We start from the raw sequence: 18,299 nt of genomic DNA, 5'->3' as shown, positions 1-18,299 counted from the left end.
TATAAAAGTACTTTACAAAATAACTTTTACGGAAGCTGCATGGGTGCTTATTTTTTAAAATAAGTGTTTATTTGAATATGCCCTTCAAAAAGTTGGGTGCCAAATGCAAATAAGTGTTTATTCGAATAAGCACTTATTTTTAACATAAACACTCCCAAACATGGCCTTATGTTAATTTAGGGTAATTCAAGTCAATGATATAATTTTACATGTAGCATATGTAATTGTACATGACTAAATGTAGTAATTATGTTTAATGGGTCATGTTTATGTAACATTGTTTTAAAAATGGGTTATCTCACATATGACCATTGTGATGAGAAGAGAGAGTAGGAGGAATATGTTGAGAGGAGGAAGAAGAAAATGAAAGATGATAATTACACTAGGAGATTGATCAAAAAGTTAGGGAAGGTGCACTAAGGGTAGCATTAAAACTAGAGAAGTTTCCTAATGTGTTGGAGAGGTTTTAGGGGTGTGGGAAGAGAGAGAGAGAGAGAGAGAGAGAGAGAGAGAGAGATTTTTAGGTAATTGGGAAGTGAAGATTAATAGAAGTAAACAAATTTTAGACAACGCATTTCCAATAAGGGTGGGAAAGGGAGAGGGGGCATGTTGAGGTGGCAACTTTAGAGGGTTTTAAAGGGAATAATGCACCCCCTATAGAATTGCAGGGTTGGGGTAATGTATCAAGGAGAGGCCATCTGATATTGCCATCCTTATTTTAGTATATACATATAGAGGGAGAACAAGTTAAATGTATTGTCAGGAGTGGAAATCAAGTTGCTGATATGACTGGATTCAACATGTATCATATAAGCTAGTGATGACTAATGATGAAGTTCCTCAGTTTTCAAAAGGTATTGTAAAATACTGTGACTTCCTCTATAAACCAGCAGGGGGAAGAAGAAGAGACACTAAGTAATAGATTTCATTAATATTTATAAATGTAGAGTCCAACTATTGTAACTTAGGCCATGTTTGGGAGTGCTTATTTGGGTTGAGACCACACCATTAAGCACTTATTGGTGTATGGGAAATAAGCCCGAAATAAGTGATTATTTTTAAAATAAAGGCTTATTTTTTAAGCACAAATTTCTAGCTTTTTAAGTGCTTATAAGCACTTATTCAATTTTTTCTTCCAAAATTATCCCTATTTGAATTTTAAAATACCACTTATAAAACTATCCCTAGTTGAATTTTATAAAAGTACTTTCATAAAAGTGCTTTTGTAAAAATACTTTTATAAAAGTACTTCGGTAGAGGTGCCTTTGTAAAAGTTTTTTTGTGAAAATACTTTTATAAAAGTGCTTTCGTAAAAGTACTTTGTAAAAGTGATTCGTAAAATTGCTTTTATTAAAGTTCTTTTATAAAAGTGTTTTTATGAAAGTGCTTTCATAAAATTTGAAAGAAAATAGAGGACAAAATAGTCACTAATGCTTATTTAAGTGCTTATTGGAGAAAAAGACTACCAAACGCCCAAATGCAAATAAGTGTTTATTCGAATAAGGACTTGTTTTTAAGCACTTATTTTTAACATAAACACTCCCAAACATGGTTTTAACAACAAACGCAAATTGTTCTACAACTTGTGTGCCACATGTACAAGTAGTTATTCTTCTAATCCCATTTTGTTGAGGGGTGTCTACACAAGATTTTTTATGAAGAATCCCATGTGCTATCAAATAATTTTGAACAAGCCTGGAAAGAAATTCGGACCCATTGTCTAAACAGATAAAGTTAACCTGAGCACTAAATTGTGTCTTGACCATTTCACAAAACATTACAAGAAAAGAACAAGCATTTGATTTATATCGCAACAAATACATTCATGTAGATTGTGTACAATCATCTACAATTGTTAGGAAGTAATGAGCTCCATAATGGGATAGGGTGAGATACCCCCCACCACCACCAAATACCGCAGTGTATGAAACTAAATTGGTATCAGATCTAGTATGACTAACAGAAAAGGAAAGACGAGTTTGTTTTGCTTGCAAAGAAGTATTACAATAGTCATTAGTATGTACAATAATCTGTAATTCAAGAATCAAAGCAAGTTTCTCATAAGAAGAATGGTTCAATCTTGAGTGCCACACATGTGAGTCATGAGTACGGGTAGTGTGGAAAGAAAAGGATGGTGAAAAGGAAGAAAAGTGGTATAGTCCATCAAGCACTAGGCCCACACAAATTAGCTTCTTGTATGTCAGGTCCTAAAGAGCATAAAAAGTAGGAAAAAACAATACAACACAATTCAAGCCTGGTAAGTTTACTAACATAAATAAGATTGTATTGAAAGCCTAGAATGAATAAAAAATTTTTGTAATACCAGATATGAAGACAAAGCTATTTCTCCTTGTTATTGAATTGGCAACAATGCTCCATTTAGCAAATGAACCGATTTCAATGTTAAGGCTAGAGTATTTGACGGGGTAACATATTCACAATTACTAGGAACCATATGATCTGATGAGGCCCCATTGTCTAAAAGCCAAGAAGAGGTAGTGACCTTACCTACAAAGTTGGCTGAGAAAGTGTGTTTATCATTGTATATTAGATAGACTATTAATGGTGCTTAATAACTATTAATACTGCTTTGTTGACATACTAGAAATCAGAGAGGCTTCTTGAAGAAAGTAAGTGTTATTATAAGACTTTTTCTTGATTGCTAGTACCATTCTTGGATGAATACTTTGATCGAGTCTCCCAATTTGGTGGATACCTGATCAATTCAAAACAATGGTCCTTACTATGACACGGTTTCTTTCAGTGTTCATAGTGAAACTTGGACTTTTATTTTCCATCTTTCAATTTGACTTGAAAAGAAAAAACTTCTACAATCAATCCATGCTGAGTAATCAAAGCTTGATGTCTCTTTTCTTGTGACACAAGCACATAAGCTCTACTAATACTCAGTAGAGGGTCCATACTTAAGATGCTCGATTTGATGTTGTTAAATTTCTCATTGAGACTGAGCAAAAATTAGTACACTTTATCTCTTTCTCTTTCTGTAATAAAATGTTTATGGTTTCCACAAGTACACAATCCATAGGTACACAATGATCCAACCATATAAGCCAACAATTCATCCCAGATCACTTTGAGTTTTGAAAATAAATGGAAATAGGAAGGTTTTCTTGTCTGAGAAACATGAGCTCCCACTTGAGCTTGAAAATTCTGGGTGCATTTCCATGTGAAAACCTCTCCTCTATATCCTTCCACATTTCTTGGGCATTCTCAACATAAGCCATGCTTTCATGAAGATCTTTGGCTAATGCGTTGAAGATCCCTGACACTACTATGGAGTTACACTTCAACCAAGTGATCATCTTTTCCAGCTTTATCGGATCTAGTATTTGAATTATTCTATTCATGAAGTTAATCTTGTACTTAGCGCTAAGAGCATTAGTCATGGCTCTTCTCCAAGCCATATAGTTATCTCAATTCAGCAAATACAAAACAAACACCGTACCAAGACTATCCAATGGATGGAGATAGAATGGTGAATTCTGATCAACAAAGCACCTGGTGCTCTAATACCATATAAACCAAGAACAGGGTGAAGAGAAAAGGCACCGAGTAAAAGATTTCATTAATATTTATAGATAAAGGGTGAACAAGTAGTTATTCTTCTGATCAGAACTAATATCATTTGTATCTGATCTTTGTTGAGTGAAATTTCCTAAGGGCTCAAGAAAGCAAATAAAAATTTATAGGTGAGCAATTGATTAGTTGGTCAATATACTATGGAACCCCAAACTAGGCCAAATGAGCATTATTGTCCAAATGGTGCAATGTCTGTTTTATTGAAAATATGCTAAACTACCTCTAATAACACACATGCATGATTCCTTGTTTTATTTTTGGAATGCGAAAGGGCAGATTTAGAAGAACTCAACCCCCCAAAACTAATGCTTTGGGGTTGCAATACAATAACATCTATTTGTTCGGATTCAATATTTTAATTCAAATTTGATCTATTTGCATGCAATTCACATGCAAGGGTAGAGCCATGTTATAGTTTGGGGGTCTTTGGCCCCAAACCTTCGTTAAAACTTATTAGTTACAATGGAGTCAAGGGTGAAGATAGGTCCTTAACCTTGGGACCTTAGTTTTGTTTGTTTTTGTGATTTGTGAGGCAAATCTACCCCATCTTGTATAGCTCCTCCCATTATTTATCAAATAATAATAATAATAAGATAGATCCTTTCCCTTGGTAAGGATAGGAAGAGTCCAAATACAAGTCAGCCAAGTAACTCACAATTGAATAGATAACTATAGTTTGAACTGATCTCCTAAAAGCTCTCACTCCATAAAGATTCTCTCTCTGTTTCACTCTATAATGCTGATCTTGTACAATTGTTTAACATTATCTACATCTCGTAATCTTTATGCATTATATAGCCTATATATATATACATACAACTCACTGTTCATAATTAGTTGATAATGAGTTCATTCATAGAAATTTAGTTTTTGTTTTATGATATCAGAGCCAAGCTTCACCATGTCAAGCTCCACTTTAACATTTCCTACTGCAACCCAGTCAACTAGCACTATTGTGAATCTGAACCTCCCATCTACGGTAAGTCATTTGGTTTCTATTAAATTAGATCACACTAACTATTTGTTATGGCGATCTCAATTTGTTGATGTGCTCAAAGGTTTTAAGGTTATGAGTTATATAGAAGGAACCATTACTCCACCCACAAAGAATATTATTGAGAATGGTCAAACTGTTAGCAATCCTGACTTCATGTTGTGGGAACAATAGGATCAACTCCTTTTGAGTTGGATCCTCTCCTCTCTTGCTGAAGGAGTTTTAGCCTAGGTAATAGGGTATACTACTTCAAAGGGTGTGTAGGATGCTCTTGCTCGCCTGTTCGCTTCAAAATCACAGGCATGTATTATGCAACTCAGATTTGAGTTGACTCATCTAAAGAAAACAAATTTACCCATGGTGGATTATCTACAAAAAGCTAGGATGATATATGATAATCTAGTTGTTGTTGGGGAGTCAGTTACAGACTCTAAATTAATACAATTTGTTATGGGTGAACTTGGCCCGAATTATGAGTCTTTGGTCACTCCATTGCTATTGCGTGCTGGTGAGCACACCTTCGATGATATTCAACCTCTACTCACCAACCATGAACTTCGGTTGGAACACATTCGGCTCTATTTGAATCTTTTCAACCTCAAGATAATATGATTGTTTAGAAATGTTATCAGACTTTTAGGATTGGTGACTACAAAAACAAGCAAAAGACTTCTAATGGAAAAAGGTAAGAAACCAAATCCCTTTCAAGGGATCAAATGTCAAATATGTCACAAGCTAAACTATATAACCTACAAGTGTAGAGCCATGTTTGACAAAGATTTTCGTCTAGAAAAGAGCTCTCCTACTACATATACTACTTCTATAGGGCCAGTGATTGACAACAATTGGTACCTAGATTTAGGTGCCAACCATCATATGACAGCTGATCTTGCCAATTTGCACTTGCAATTTGAATACTCTGGACCGGAACAAATCACTATTGGAAATGGAGAAGGTTTGTCAACTAAACACACTGGGTGTGCTATTATTTATTCACCATCACATTCCTTTGTTTTGAAAGATATTCTTCATGTACCTAAGATTTGCAAAAACTTGTTAGTATAAATTTGCTAAAGATAACATTTGTTACTTTGAGTTTCACTCAAATAAATTCTTTGTGAAGGAGTAGTAGACACGGAAAGTCATGCTGCAGGGGTGTAGTAGAGATGGTCTCTATGAGTTACAGGCGGAAGCAAGTAGAGTATCTAATCAAGGTCATCCTCTCTCAACATTCTTCGGTGTCAGAAATTCGATGTATAAATGGCGTGAGTAGTTGGGTCACTGTTCACCTCGGATTGTGAGGCATGTTCTCAACTCCAGTTCATTGCCGGTGTCTACTAATAAAAGAATGGAGTTTTTCCATGAGTGTCCTCTTGGCAAAAGCCATAAATTACCATTTACAGTTAGTGAGTCCTTATGCAATGCTCATTTTGGCTTATTGTTTTGTGATGTTTGGGGATCATCGCCTATAACTTCTATCCACGGATTTAAATACTATCTTCTCTCTGTTGATGCTCATTTTAGATATCAATGAACTTTTCCACTTGTTAAGAAATTAGGTGCTCTTGACACTTTTGTCAAATTTAAGTTGCAAGTCGAGAATTATTTTAATACCAAGATTAAATCTATTCAAACAGATGGAGGAGGAGAGTTTGTCAAATTTAAATCTTTTCTAAATTATTGTGGCATCTTGCGTCGTTTTTCTTGTCCTCACACCCAGGAACAAAATGGGCGTGTTGAGAGATGACATATTCAAATAGTTGAAATGGTAATGACTTTACTAGAGAAATCTGATAACCCAAAGAATTATTGGTGGGAAGCATTTCAGACCTCTCTTTTCATTACCAATTGACTTCCTAAAAAAGTTGTTGCTATGAAATCTCCTTTGGAGGTATTATACCATACTAAACCTGATTATAGTATGTTGAAAGTGTTTGGTTGCACTTGTTATCCTCTTCTTCGAGCTTACAACAGGAATAATCTTGAAGGTCGTTTTGTTGCTTGTGTATTTATGGGTCATCCTAAAGACTATAGTGGGTACAGATGTCTCCACCTCCCTACAGGTAGAGTTTTTATTTCATGACATGTTCAGTTTGATGAAGATACATTTCCCTTCAAGTCTAGTTGTGAAACTTCAGTTGCTTCTAACTCTTCTTCATCTATACAGGTCTCTACCACAACTATTGGACCTCCTCCTATCACTGAAGTTTCACTATGCAATATTATATCATCTTCCTCTATTATGGATGTCCATAATTTAGTTGCTTCTCCTATTTCAAGTGATAATGTTTCTCCTTCTCCTATTGTCATATCATCAAGTTCTTCTAGTTCTCATTCTGAAGTCACTCCTAAGGTTGCTATTGTAAGTATTGCTCATTCTCCATCACTTGTAACTAATTTACACCCTATGATTACTCGTGGGAAGGCTGGTATTTCTAAACCCAAAGTTTATTTTGCCTCTCATCACCCACTAGAAATCAATGATGATGAGCCAACCTGTTTTAGTCAACTAAATGGAACTTGGACTCTTGTTCCCCACACTGATGATATGAATCTCATTGGGTGTAAGTGGGTTTTCAAAACCAAGAGAAACCTAGACAGCTCTGTTAGTCATTATAAGGCATGATTTGTGGCTCAAGGTTACAATCAACGACCTGGGATTGATTTTGCTGAAACATCCAGTCCAGTTATAAAGCCAGCTACTATATGCATTGTTCTTACCATTGCTTTGTCCAAAAATTGGACTATAAGGCAGCTTGATATTCAAAATGCATTTCTTCATGGTGATCTTGAAGAAAATGTTTACATGAAGCAACCTCCAGGTTTTGTTGACCAAAAGTTTCCTTCTCATGTCTGCCATTTACATAAGTCCCTTCATGGGTTAAAACAAGCTCCTCGAGCTTCATTTCAGGAGCTTAGTACATTCTTACTTCAGGCTGGGTTTAAGGCATCTATAGCAGACACTTCTTTATTTATATTCAAATTTCCTATATGTGTTATGTTTATACTCATCTATGTCAATGATATTATTATCACTGGTTCAGACTCCATTGTTGTATCAAATCTTATTGCTACCATGAGCACCTCCTTTGCTATTAAGGATTTGGGTTCTTTACATTTTTTTCTTGGTGTTAAAGTGATTCACAACTCCAACAATATTATTTTGTCTCAAAAACAATACATAGTGAATCTTCTTCAAAAAGCTCACTTGGATGGTGTGAAACCTTATGGAACTTCCATGGCATGGCATCCACTTGTAAACTTCAACAACACACTGGAGATGTTCTTTCAGATCCTTCCTTATATAGGAATGTCGTTGGTGCTTTGCAGTACTTAGCCATAACCCGTCCTAACATAGCCTTTTCTGTCAACAAGGTATGCCAATACATGCATGCTCCCACTACTGAGCATTAGAGTGTAGTCAAGGACATACTCAGATATTTGAAACACACTATTCATTATGGGCTTCATTTGGTGTGATGTATTTAACTGCAAATCTTGTTTTCCATGCTTGCATCAAGCATATATAGATCGATTATCACTTTGTTTGGGAGCAAGTTGCTCACAAGGCCTTGGATGTTCGCTTCATTTCTAGTGCAAATTAGCTAACGGATATTTTTACTAAACCACTAAAATCTTCTAGATTTTCTTTCTTGAGGATCAAGCTAATGGTGCATCCTCTCCCCATTTGCTTGTGGGGTGCTGATAAGGATAGGAAGAGTCCAAATACAAGTCAGCCAAGTAACTCACAATTGAATAGATAACTATAGTTTGAACTGACCTCCTAAAAGCTCTCACTCCATATAGATTATCTCTCTGTTTCACTCTATAATGCTTATTTTGTATAGTTGTTCAACAATATTATCTGTATCTTGTAATCTGTACGCATTATACAACCTATATATATTGTTCATAATTAATTGATAGTGAGCTCATTCATAGAAATTTAGTTTTTGTTTTAGCCCCATCCCCTAAAACATTTTTTTTTTAATATTTTTTCCTCTCCTAGAGGCCCCACCCTTTGTTTCCTTTCATTTCCTTCTCTCTTGTTTCCAAATTTTTGTCCAATAGTCTTTTATGGAAATGAGTTTCTTCTAGTTGATTGTATGTATATTATATATAAATTTAGAGCAATTTTGAAAATTCCTATTTTTATTGACTCTTTCATTTGATTCTAGATCTCTCTTAGAAAAGTTTTAATTTGTAATTATGACCAATACACATTACTCAACTTTCTATTTTAATTTTGTAATTGCCTCAAAAGTTCACAAGCACCTAATTTCTTGGTGACTTCTCCGATTTTCACATTTTTTTTTTTAATTTCTATTTTAATCTAACTGATATTTAACTCGAATGCATACTAAATAACTCATTTCTTATTTTAACCTCTATCATTTTCAAATACCATACCAATGTCTAATAATTTTTTATCTCCCTTAGCCCTTTTCTTTTGCCATCTATAAAAAATGGTTAGGCATTGGTATAATATTAAAGAGTGACAGAAGTTACAAATTAAGGCCCTATTTGGCATCAATTTTAGGGATTTTCATTCTCAGAATCTTTTTATAAAAGAATGAATTCTGAGAATTTTCATACTGAAAATCACCAATCTTGTTTGGCATAGTCATTTGATTTCTGCTTCTCAAAAACATAATCACATTTGGTGCTTGGTAACAACCAATTTCTTCGAATCAATTCACTAACTGTTTGATAGATTTAAAAATATTGAGAAGAAAATATTCGAGGTGGATTTTTCATCATTTTCCCATCTTGCCACTGCATGCTTGACTAATTGGATTTACTCAAATATTCAACTATTTATATTTATCTGCCCAACGGTCAGAAGAAAAATAAGATGAATACTAAGTATGCATACTGGTTAAAAAACTAGAATCTTTAAGTAGAAAGGATTCAATACCATACTAATTAAGGGGATTTTTCATCTCTTATTTAGTAGTTCATTCATAAAATATTACACATCAGACACCCCAAATGAGGAGTGCTGACCCCACAAAATAATCCACTATTACAAACAGCCCCTGAATTGGGGCCATCATTTATGCTTTCAAAGAGTTACCTAAACCAATGCACCCAGAAAACTTAATACAATGTTTCCTCCCTTTTCTGATCAGCAATAAAGAAGTAATTCATTCTTTAAATTTAAGAAAAACATAGCAATTCTCCAACATCCTGAATTGTAAAATTTACTTTAACCTTACAAATAGATTGTTTGGTAATATTAAAAATAATAAAAGTAATGTTAAAAAGAATATTAAATAAAAATATTATAATAATTATTATTAAAAGTATTATTAAATAAATGACGCATTTCATTAGCTCTAATTAGCATGGTGTTTGGAACCGTGGCGCTTTTTAGGATTGATTTTCAAGAAAAAATGCCCATACTTCCAAGACCCGAAAAAATGCTTCTGCCACATAGGCAGTGAGTAACACTATGCTGTTTGGTAAGGTGATTTTCATCACCGTTTTTCATATATGTGCTAACAGGTAAGCACCACATAGGATATACATCAGTCAACCATTAGGGGAAAACGGTTCACCGATGCATGAAACAATTCACCGATTTTCGAGGCATGCCCGATTTTTTAATAATCGGCTAAACCATACAATGAGATACATGGCCATTTGTTGAAAGGCCTACATGGATCCAACATGGCACTGCTTTTTTGAAAAATGGCCACGGTTCCAAACATCCCCTAAAATGTGTCCGATTGCAATTAAATGCAAGACCATGTCTAAACATATTGAGACCTTTTTCCTTTAATCAAATGTTAGACGTGATGTTGTACGATTTGACGGCTCTCACGTCGCATGCATCACGTGCAAGAGTTTGGACTCGTTGCAGGAGGTGTCTGATCACTCACACCTATATAAAGGTCTCATTTCTACTTCAAGAGGTACATGCGATTGACTCTGATGCACGCGATGCGGGTAGATCGGTCTAATGGTCAACTCATTAATATTTCGAAGAACTCGGTCTAACAACGGATCTATGTGACAAATCAGCGAACACGTCTTGTAGGTTGCCAATAGTACCTTTTCTGGCTCGGCTAGTTCCTGAGGTAGGTCGCTCCTTGCTTGGAGGTCCTTTTAGATCGGCCAAGCTGGGATATTTGAGGTCAGCCCTAATGAGATGCTTCTAGCCGACCTACCGAGGTGACCTACTTACTCAACACCGAGGTATCAGTTAAAAACCACATACCGCAATGTGATTCAGAGGACCAAATTATCGATCATTAAGAAGAGACGACGTAAAGATATTTAAAGTGAAAATCAAAATTTTCAATGCAAGTGTTATCAAATGCAACCTAAAAGCCTAAAATAGCCACCTTTATTAGCAAACTTGAAATTTTCAAACAGCTTCACTACGTCCGGAACTCGAAAAAAAAACAGAAAAATAAAAGATAGAAACATAAAATAAGTTAAGACCACCTAATTAATTTCTCCAATTATCTTATCAGCTACACTCTTGATGAGGTCCCACGCAGCCATCACATGGCGCTCCTGTGTCAACGTGGCCCCCACTGCGAACCTCAACAGGTACACCCCACCTACTTTGGAATGTGTCATGTAAACTTTCCCGGTCGAGTTGACGCGTTCCAATAGCTTCCTATTCAGCAACTCGATTGAATCCGGTTCGGACCAAGCACCTCCTGGGTTGAATCGGAAACACACCAATGAAAACCGTCTGGGTGTGACGATCTCAAATCGTGGATCGGCTTTCACGAATCCTTCGAACATATTGGCCATCCCAACGTCCGTCCGGATGTGGGACTGAAGATTTGCTACACCGTAGCAACGTAGCACCAGCCATAGCCGGAGGGCGCGAAATTTCCGGCCTGTGCCTACTTGCCAGTCCTTGTAATCCACCACGTTATTGGACTCGCTGAGTTTGTTCTTCAAGTACTCAGGGTCAGTGCTCAAAGCTTTCAATAGTAAACTCGGTTGTTTCACCCACAAGCAGCAACAATCCAAGAAGGTGAGAAACCATTTGTGTGGGCTCAGACTCAATGAGTCGGCTCGTTCGATTCCATCCAAGTAGGATCGAAACTCTGGACAGATGCAAGCGCTACCTGCGTAGGCACCATCCACGTGTAACCAAACATCAAATGAGTTGGCAACCTCCGCAAGGGCTGTCAATGGATCCACGGCAGTTGTGGAAGTGGTTCCTACGGTAGCACAGAGATAAATTGGAACTAGACCAGCTGCCACGTCAGCTTCTATCGCCTCTCGGACAAGAGAAGGCGATAGAGCGAAAGCTGCATCGGCTGTCGTGGCAATCGCTCGTATGTTGCAAGGGAGAATACCAGCTATCTTGCATGCCTTTGCGTATGTAGAGTGGGTTTGATCGGAGCCGTAAACGACGAGCTTGCTGATATTCTCCTTTCCAATTCTCTCCAGCGCCCGGTCTCTAGCGGCTACGATGGTGCAGAGGATCGCCTCGCTAGTCGTCCCTTGCAGGACACCACCACCGGTGCCAGAAAACATGAATGATTTTGGTAGTTTGAGCATCTCAGCTAGCCAATCCATAACGACTATCTCCAGCTCGGTCGCCGCAGGCGACGCTAGCCAGTTAAATCCAACCGAGTTAAAGGAAGTGCACAGCATCTCCCCCAGAAAAGCCGCTGTGCTCACCGTCGCAGGGAAATAGGCAAAGAAGTTTGGGCTTAGCCAATGGGTCATGCCAGGGATTATGTCCTTTTGTACGTCCTTTAGAACCGCTTCAAAAGGTTCTGGGTTGTAAGGAGCGGTCTGTGAGAGCTGGTTTCGTAGATAACCAGGTTCGACTTGGCTAAGAACTGGGTAGCTTTCGATGCTGTTGTAGTAATCAGCGATGAAATCGACGGTCTGATGGGCTCGTTTTCGAAATTCTTCTGGGTCTAATGGCTTAAACTCACCAAGCGGAGATTCCGGGAAGCTCGTAGTGAAACTACCCATCTGAACGCAGACGGAGAAGAAGGACTATATTAGTTTCTTTTGCACAGAGAGAGAGAGAGAGAGACAGAGAGACAGAGAGATGGCGCGGGGGTGGCGACTGGCGAGAAGATGTGAATGGGGAGGCCGCGGACGTGTTTAAATAGAGATCGGAGTCATGATCGAGGACAAAATTGTAATTAAGAATGTTTGACTGGTTGCTTCTATTGCCGTCATCCTCGAGCTTGGTGGTCAATAATTCCTTAGTCCAGATCTCCTACATTTACTTCTTATACATTACTTCTCAGGGAGAAGTACCAATCAGCCCAAATCAGAATTCTCTAGCTAGCCCCAAAGTACAGGGGAATGCATCCTGACCGTGAATTGCTGCCAAATTCACGGGCAGGATGTGGTTTATAGAGGGGCAGAGGGCAATTCAGAATTCTGCATCGTGTGTTTTTGTACACTAATCATTGCACTGTTATCGAAATTCACGTAGAGTTGTATTGTTCAAAATTCTTCGGATGTAATACCCATTACGGGAATAGCCCGTGCTGAGCACGGGCATGAAAAATTGAAAATTGAAAAGAGAGAAGAGAATATTAATTTGTAGTACAGTATCATTTTATTAATTATTAAGGAGGTGTTTGAAAAATTGGTGGGCGTAGATGGTAGACTATAAAACACCTCCTTAATAAAATAAATCATTTGTATTTCATATAAAGATTATAAAAATTAATTAAAATAATGTCATAAGACTCTTAGAATGACCATTTATAATTTAGCCCAATTTTGGGTTGATCAAGAAAATATTTTCTTCTAAGCTAGGTCTAGCTCAGATCTACATCAAGCCCACACAATATGGATAATATATTTGTATAATTAATAAAAATTACTAAAATTAATAAAAGAATTAAATTTTAATAGCTTTTATTTAGTAACTATTAAAAATTAAGAAATGAATAAACATTAGTATTGATAGGATAATTAAACTTAATAATAAAAAGTAACAAATCGTTTATAACTTAACCTAACCCGATTAGATCTTTTGAATTAGGTCTAGCTCATAGATGCACCAAGCCCACACATAATGTGGACAATAGGTTGTAAATGGATCAAACTCAAATCAAATCTAGTTACATATACTGTTCGGGCGATGCTTGAGCTGGCCCAAATCGCCACTTGTCACCCTTCGTGGTTGAGTTCCTTGAGCCACGTCAGTATCGCTAGTAACAGCCATATCTCAAGGAAGCGGAGTTTTATCCGACAAGGAAACGTGTCACCGTCGAGGATGAGAAAGCCCTCCTATTTCTTCGGAAGGTAACCTCATCCCAACAACCCAGGAGTCTGAGTCCAACCACAACTCGAATACTCGGCTATATATAGGCACCTCCCACTCAAGATACAAGACTTTTGGCTTCCTACTCTCTCGAAAATCTCTTATTCCTCACCACTGACTTGAGCGTCGGAGTGCCTACCCAGGGAACACTCCTCGGGCCTTTGACTTGTTTTGTCCTTACAAACCTTGGTGTGTGGCTTCATCCTTCCACCTCGGCATGTCCGGTTGGTAGGATCATTTGACTGCTTCCTTGGTTTGGAACACCTTAGACCGAACAACACCAGACTGACACCATCTGTGGAAACCGTCAATTCCCTAACTCCTTATTGCTCACTATGAACAATCATGCCTAAGAACGCCTCTGATCGCCCTATAGCTTGCTCCCCCTCCAAGGATCACGCTTACACTACTCACAACGTATCTCCTCGCATTGAGAGACCTAGCCTTAGACAGTCAACCCTGCCTACTTCAACGCCATGTAGTAGAAGGTTGACCGCATATTAGCCATGATGGAAATTCTTGTGCAAATAGGACAGTTCCCCCAAACTGCTCACCCTACCGCGCAGGTGCCTACGATGGCCGATCTCGTCATGAAGACCCCAAAAGGTGCCCCGTGGACTAACTAAGGACATGATTGGATCAAGAACATACTCACCATCCCAGAGGACCGAACCTCAGTTGCAACTTCATAGCCAATCTCATCCCTCCGCTAGGAGCCCGACAAAGGAGTGGCTCGGCCAACAGTCACAAAGCCCCATCTTGATTGTTGAGTCCAACTTAGTCTCCAAGGATCATGCTTACACTACTCACAACGTATCTCCTCGCATTGAGAGACCTAGCCTTAGACAGTCAACCCTGCCTACTTCAACGCCATGTAGCAGAAGGTTGACCGCATATTAGCCATGATGGAAATTCTTATGCAAATAGGACAGTTCCCCCAAACTGCTCACCCTACCGCGCAGGTGCCTACGATGGCCGATCTCGTCATGAGGACCCCAAAAGGTGCCCCGTGGACTAACTAAGGACATGATTGGATCAAGAACATCCTCACCATCCCAGAGGACCGAACCTCAGTTGCAACTTCATAGCCAATCTCATCCCTCCGCTAGGAGCCCGACAAAGGAGCGGCTTGGCCAACAGTCACAAACCCCCATCTTGATTGTTGAGTCCAACTTAGTCTGCGACTAACGATTAGCGCCTAAAGTGGAGAAATCCGCCAGCACTACCCCGCTAGACCGAGATGCCAAAATAAAAAACCTATCAGAGAAGTTAAACGAGCTAGAACGTAGTCAAACAAATCGTAGTGCAGCACCACCACGCCAACAGACTGACCATTTGAACTGGGCCCCGCTAAGGGACACGTCTTCATCTAAGAAATTGTCGATGAGCTCCCCTGCTGGATGGCATCTGCCACAATTTGAGAAGTACAATGGCACCTCAGATCCCAAAGATCATCTTGAGATGTTCAAGGCCATCATGATGCCCCACGGCTCGTCCGAAGGCTTATTGTGCAATGCTTTCATTGCTACCATCCACGGAGTTGTCAGAACCTATTATGCCTCACTCTCGCCGCGGTCCATCGCCTCCTAGGAATAGTTGGAAGATTAATTCCTAGCACAATTCACAACTAGCTAGAGGCATTGGAAGACCTCGTCTAGCTTCATGCATGTGCAACAAAAAGAAGGAGAAACCCTCAGAGACTACCTGGTGAGGTTCAACGCCAAAGCTCTTCAAATCCGATGCTTAGACCAATCTATGGCGATGACGACTATCATGAACGGATTTCTCTCCTCTATGTTCAGTTTATCCCTGCAAAAGAATCCTCCATTTACTCTAACCTGAAAGAATGGAAAGATCCATCATATGGACGCCAAAAATGTTGCGGAATGGGTGGGCGAATTTCAAAAATTTCTTGCCATTCTTCCAACGGGGAATCATATTCCCTGAATTTTCCAAGATTTATCTTGAATCAAACCAAACCAGTTCTGAACCAAAAGAGAAGGGAAGGGATATACCTGATCCGGAGAAGCAGTATCTCCCAACATCGGTGTTCACGCCCAAAGAAAATCCCAAGAACTGCTCCCACTGAAGATGACACAGTGATGATGGAACAGAACCAACAGTGTTCGTCCCACGAACCAGGTTCTTTTGAAGAACTCGATGGAAGCAATGAACGCCACACACAATCAAGAACTTTTCTTGATCTTCCCTCACAGAGAACTCGAACTAGAAATAGACGGCGGCGGCTACTGGAGGATAAGACTAGAGAAGAAGATGGCGAACTGCTTTTCTTCTCTAGGGTTTCTGAGATCCTATCTCAAGAATACAGTCTAATCTGCGAAATCCCTTAGGGTTTGAATTCTTGTAATTTGAATTAGGGTTTCTCCCCTCTTTTCTTAGTGATTAAGAAACCTCCTAATCTCATTAGGAGTTATCCTAATCCAAATATGTGTTTGGATAAGGAGTCTTCCTAATCCTATCTACAGATTATATTAGCCCACTCTTGATCTTATCAGGAGGTTACCATATTCAAATCCTAATTTGAATTTGGTCTCCATGAGTGGATAGGGTTAAGACCCAATCCTTTTGGCTTGACCTAATCTCAGATCCACCCCTTTAAGTGACTGATCAAATCAGCCCAATTCGAAATGGGCTTTAGGCCCAATATGTATTAAGTGCTCAATAGACTTCCAAACTGCTGCCCGGTTGGGCTTCTTTGTATGGTGTGGGACCCAAGCATTGATCTACACATCAGCCACATGGGTTTGGCCCAGCCTTTGTTACAAGGCCTAGTTGAATTCACTGGAAAGCCCGGTGAACCCCTTGAGCCCATCACATGGACTCTATGGCCCCAACACTTACACTAAGTGGTCTCTAGGCCAAGCCATCTTATAAAAACCCAGGGACTGTGGGCAGATACAAGATTAGCCCATCAGGTATAGCTGTAAATGGCCTTACACTCAACCTCTCAGCCCATAATGATCAAACACTACCTCACAAGAGAGGACCTCTCCCTCGGCTGCAAGGAACAGTGCTGCGCTCTCTGCTCATATGGATCCCGAGAATTAAAACCATTTGCAAATATTTTGAAACTCGTACATATCTATATATCTTATATATAAGTTTTGCAAAACAAAATTTGAACGATTGAAATCAACTGCTGGAAGTTTGGTTTCCATCAGAGAGAGTGCATCCCCGATCATTACCTTTGTCCGACAAAGGGGCTGATCATGTCACTATGATCACCCACTCAGATGAATTCTCAGACTGTCCCAACATACCCAGGTTTTGACCCCCGCTAAGGATCTCACTGATTAACATATCAAAGACAGCCCAATTTGACACCTAGTGCAATATCATAATCGAGTCTAGGGGTCAGGTGTAACTTTTCAGTTTTGCCCATCAATCTCCAAGGTCCAGGGCAATACTGGAAATCTGGTCCGGTTCAAAGATTCAAGTAATCCTACACCACATGTGCCTTGGGTCTCACCCTGGCGGCTGAGACAGACCACCCCAACATTTTGCAGCACACCAGTGTCAGCCTTGACAAGATAAATCTCCCCAGACTTATCCAACGGCTATGAACATTCTAAACTAACACGAGTCTCATTAAGTGTCCAGTTTAAGGGTCTTACACAAAAACATACCACACAACATGAATCAAACATGCACTTTATTCATTTACACTAAATGTCAAAAGTACATCAAAACTTATTGGAGCTAAGGGCATACAAAACTGTCTAACAGTTCCCACTTGCACTTAGGTTCAATCTGGTACAAGCCGGAGTCCCATGCTTTTAACGTGTTTCTCAGACACTTTCTGTGTGAGTGGCTTAGGCAATGGATCTACTACATTATCCGCTGATGCTACCATTAAATCAGGACGTCCCCTCTACCAACAATCTCCCGCAGTACATGGTACTTCCTCTCGATGTGCTTTGACTTCAAGTGGGCTCGAGGCTCCTTAGCCTGGGCGATCACTCCATTGTTGTCACACAACAACGGGATGGGTGATGTGCTGGACAGAACCACTTCTAATTTGTGAATGAACTTTTTCATCCACACGGCTTCCTTGGCAGTTTCACTTGCGGCAATGTACTCGGCTTCGGTCGTGGAGTCTGCCATGGACCCTTGTTTGCTGCTTTTCTAGCAAATAGCACACGATCCTATCGTGAAAACATACCCAGATGTAGACTTTCTATCCTCTGTACCCGACTGGAAATCGACATCAATATACCCTAGAATTTGTAGTGAACTACCATCGAATACCAGACAAAACTCTTTTGTCCTTCGAATGTATTTGAGTATGTTTTTCACAGCAGTTCAATGCTCCTGCCCTGGGTTGGCCTGGAACCTTCTTACCACACTCACCACCTGAGCAATGTCAGGGCGAGTGCACAGCATGGCATACATGATGCTCTCTACGGCTGA

At 39.2% G+C, this 18,299-nt stretch overlaps 2 protein-coding genes across 2 annotated transcripts; both read right to left on the bottom strand.

Annotated features, from left to right (window-relative positions):
• Nucleotides 1-3,089: 3,089 nt before the first annotated feature.
• Nucleotides 3,090-3,425, bottom strand: LOC148803892 (uncharacterized). The gene has a single exon (XM_088898311.1). It carries the CDS (start codon nucleotides 3,423-3,425, stop codon nucleotides 3,090-3,092), a length of 336 nt encoding a protein of 111 aa, XP_088754437.1.
• Nucleotides 3,426-10,917: 7,492 nt separating this feature from the next.
• LOC104612241 (tryptophan decarboxylase TDC1-like) lies at nucleotides 10,918-12,677 on the bottom strand. Its single transcript, XM_010279593.3, has one exon. It carries the CDS (start codon nucleotides 12,551-12,553, stop codon nucleotides 11,048-11,050), a length of 1,506 nt encoding a protein of 501 aa, XP_010277895.1. The 5' UTR covers nucleotides 12,554-12,677; the 3' UTR covers nucleotides 10,918-11,047.
• Nucleotides 12,678-18,299: the final 5,622 nt, after the last annotated feature.

The sequence above is a fragment of the Nelumbo nucifera genome, chromosome 1 (assembly GCF_055504915.1).
Source record: "Nelumbo nucifera cultivar China Antique chromosome 1, China Antique-T2T, whole genome shotgun sequence".
NCBI classification, from domain to species: Eukaryota; Viridiplantae; Streptophyta; class Magnoliopsida; order Proteales; family Nelumbonaceae; genus Nelumbo; species Nelumbo nucifera.
The sequence above is the reverse complement of the archived record's forward strand: the minus strand, read 5'-3'. Positions and strand labels throughout refer to the sequence as shown.

What these genes read in the sequence shown, in the direction of transcription:
- LOC148803892 (XM_088898311.1), bottom strand. Translation starts at nt 3,425, where the DNA reads ATGGCTTGGAGAAGAGCCATGACTAATGCTCTTAGCGCTAAGTACAAG.
- LOC104612241 (XM_010279593.3), bottom strand. Translation starts at nt 12,553, where the DNA reads ATGGGTAGTTTCACTACGAGCTTCCCGGAATCTCCGCTTGGTGAGTTT.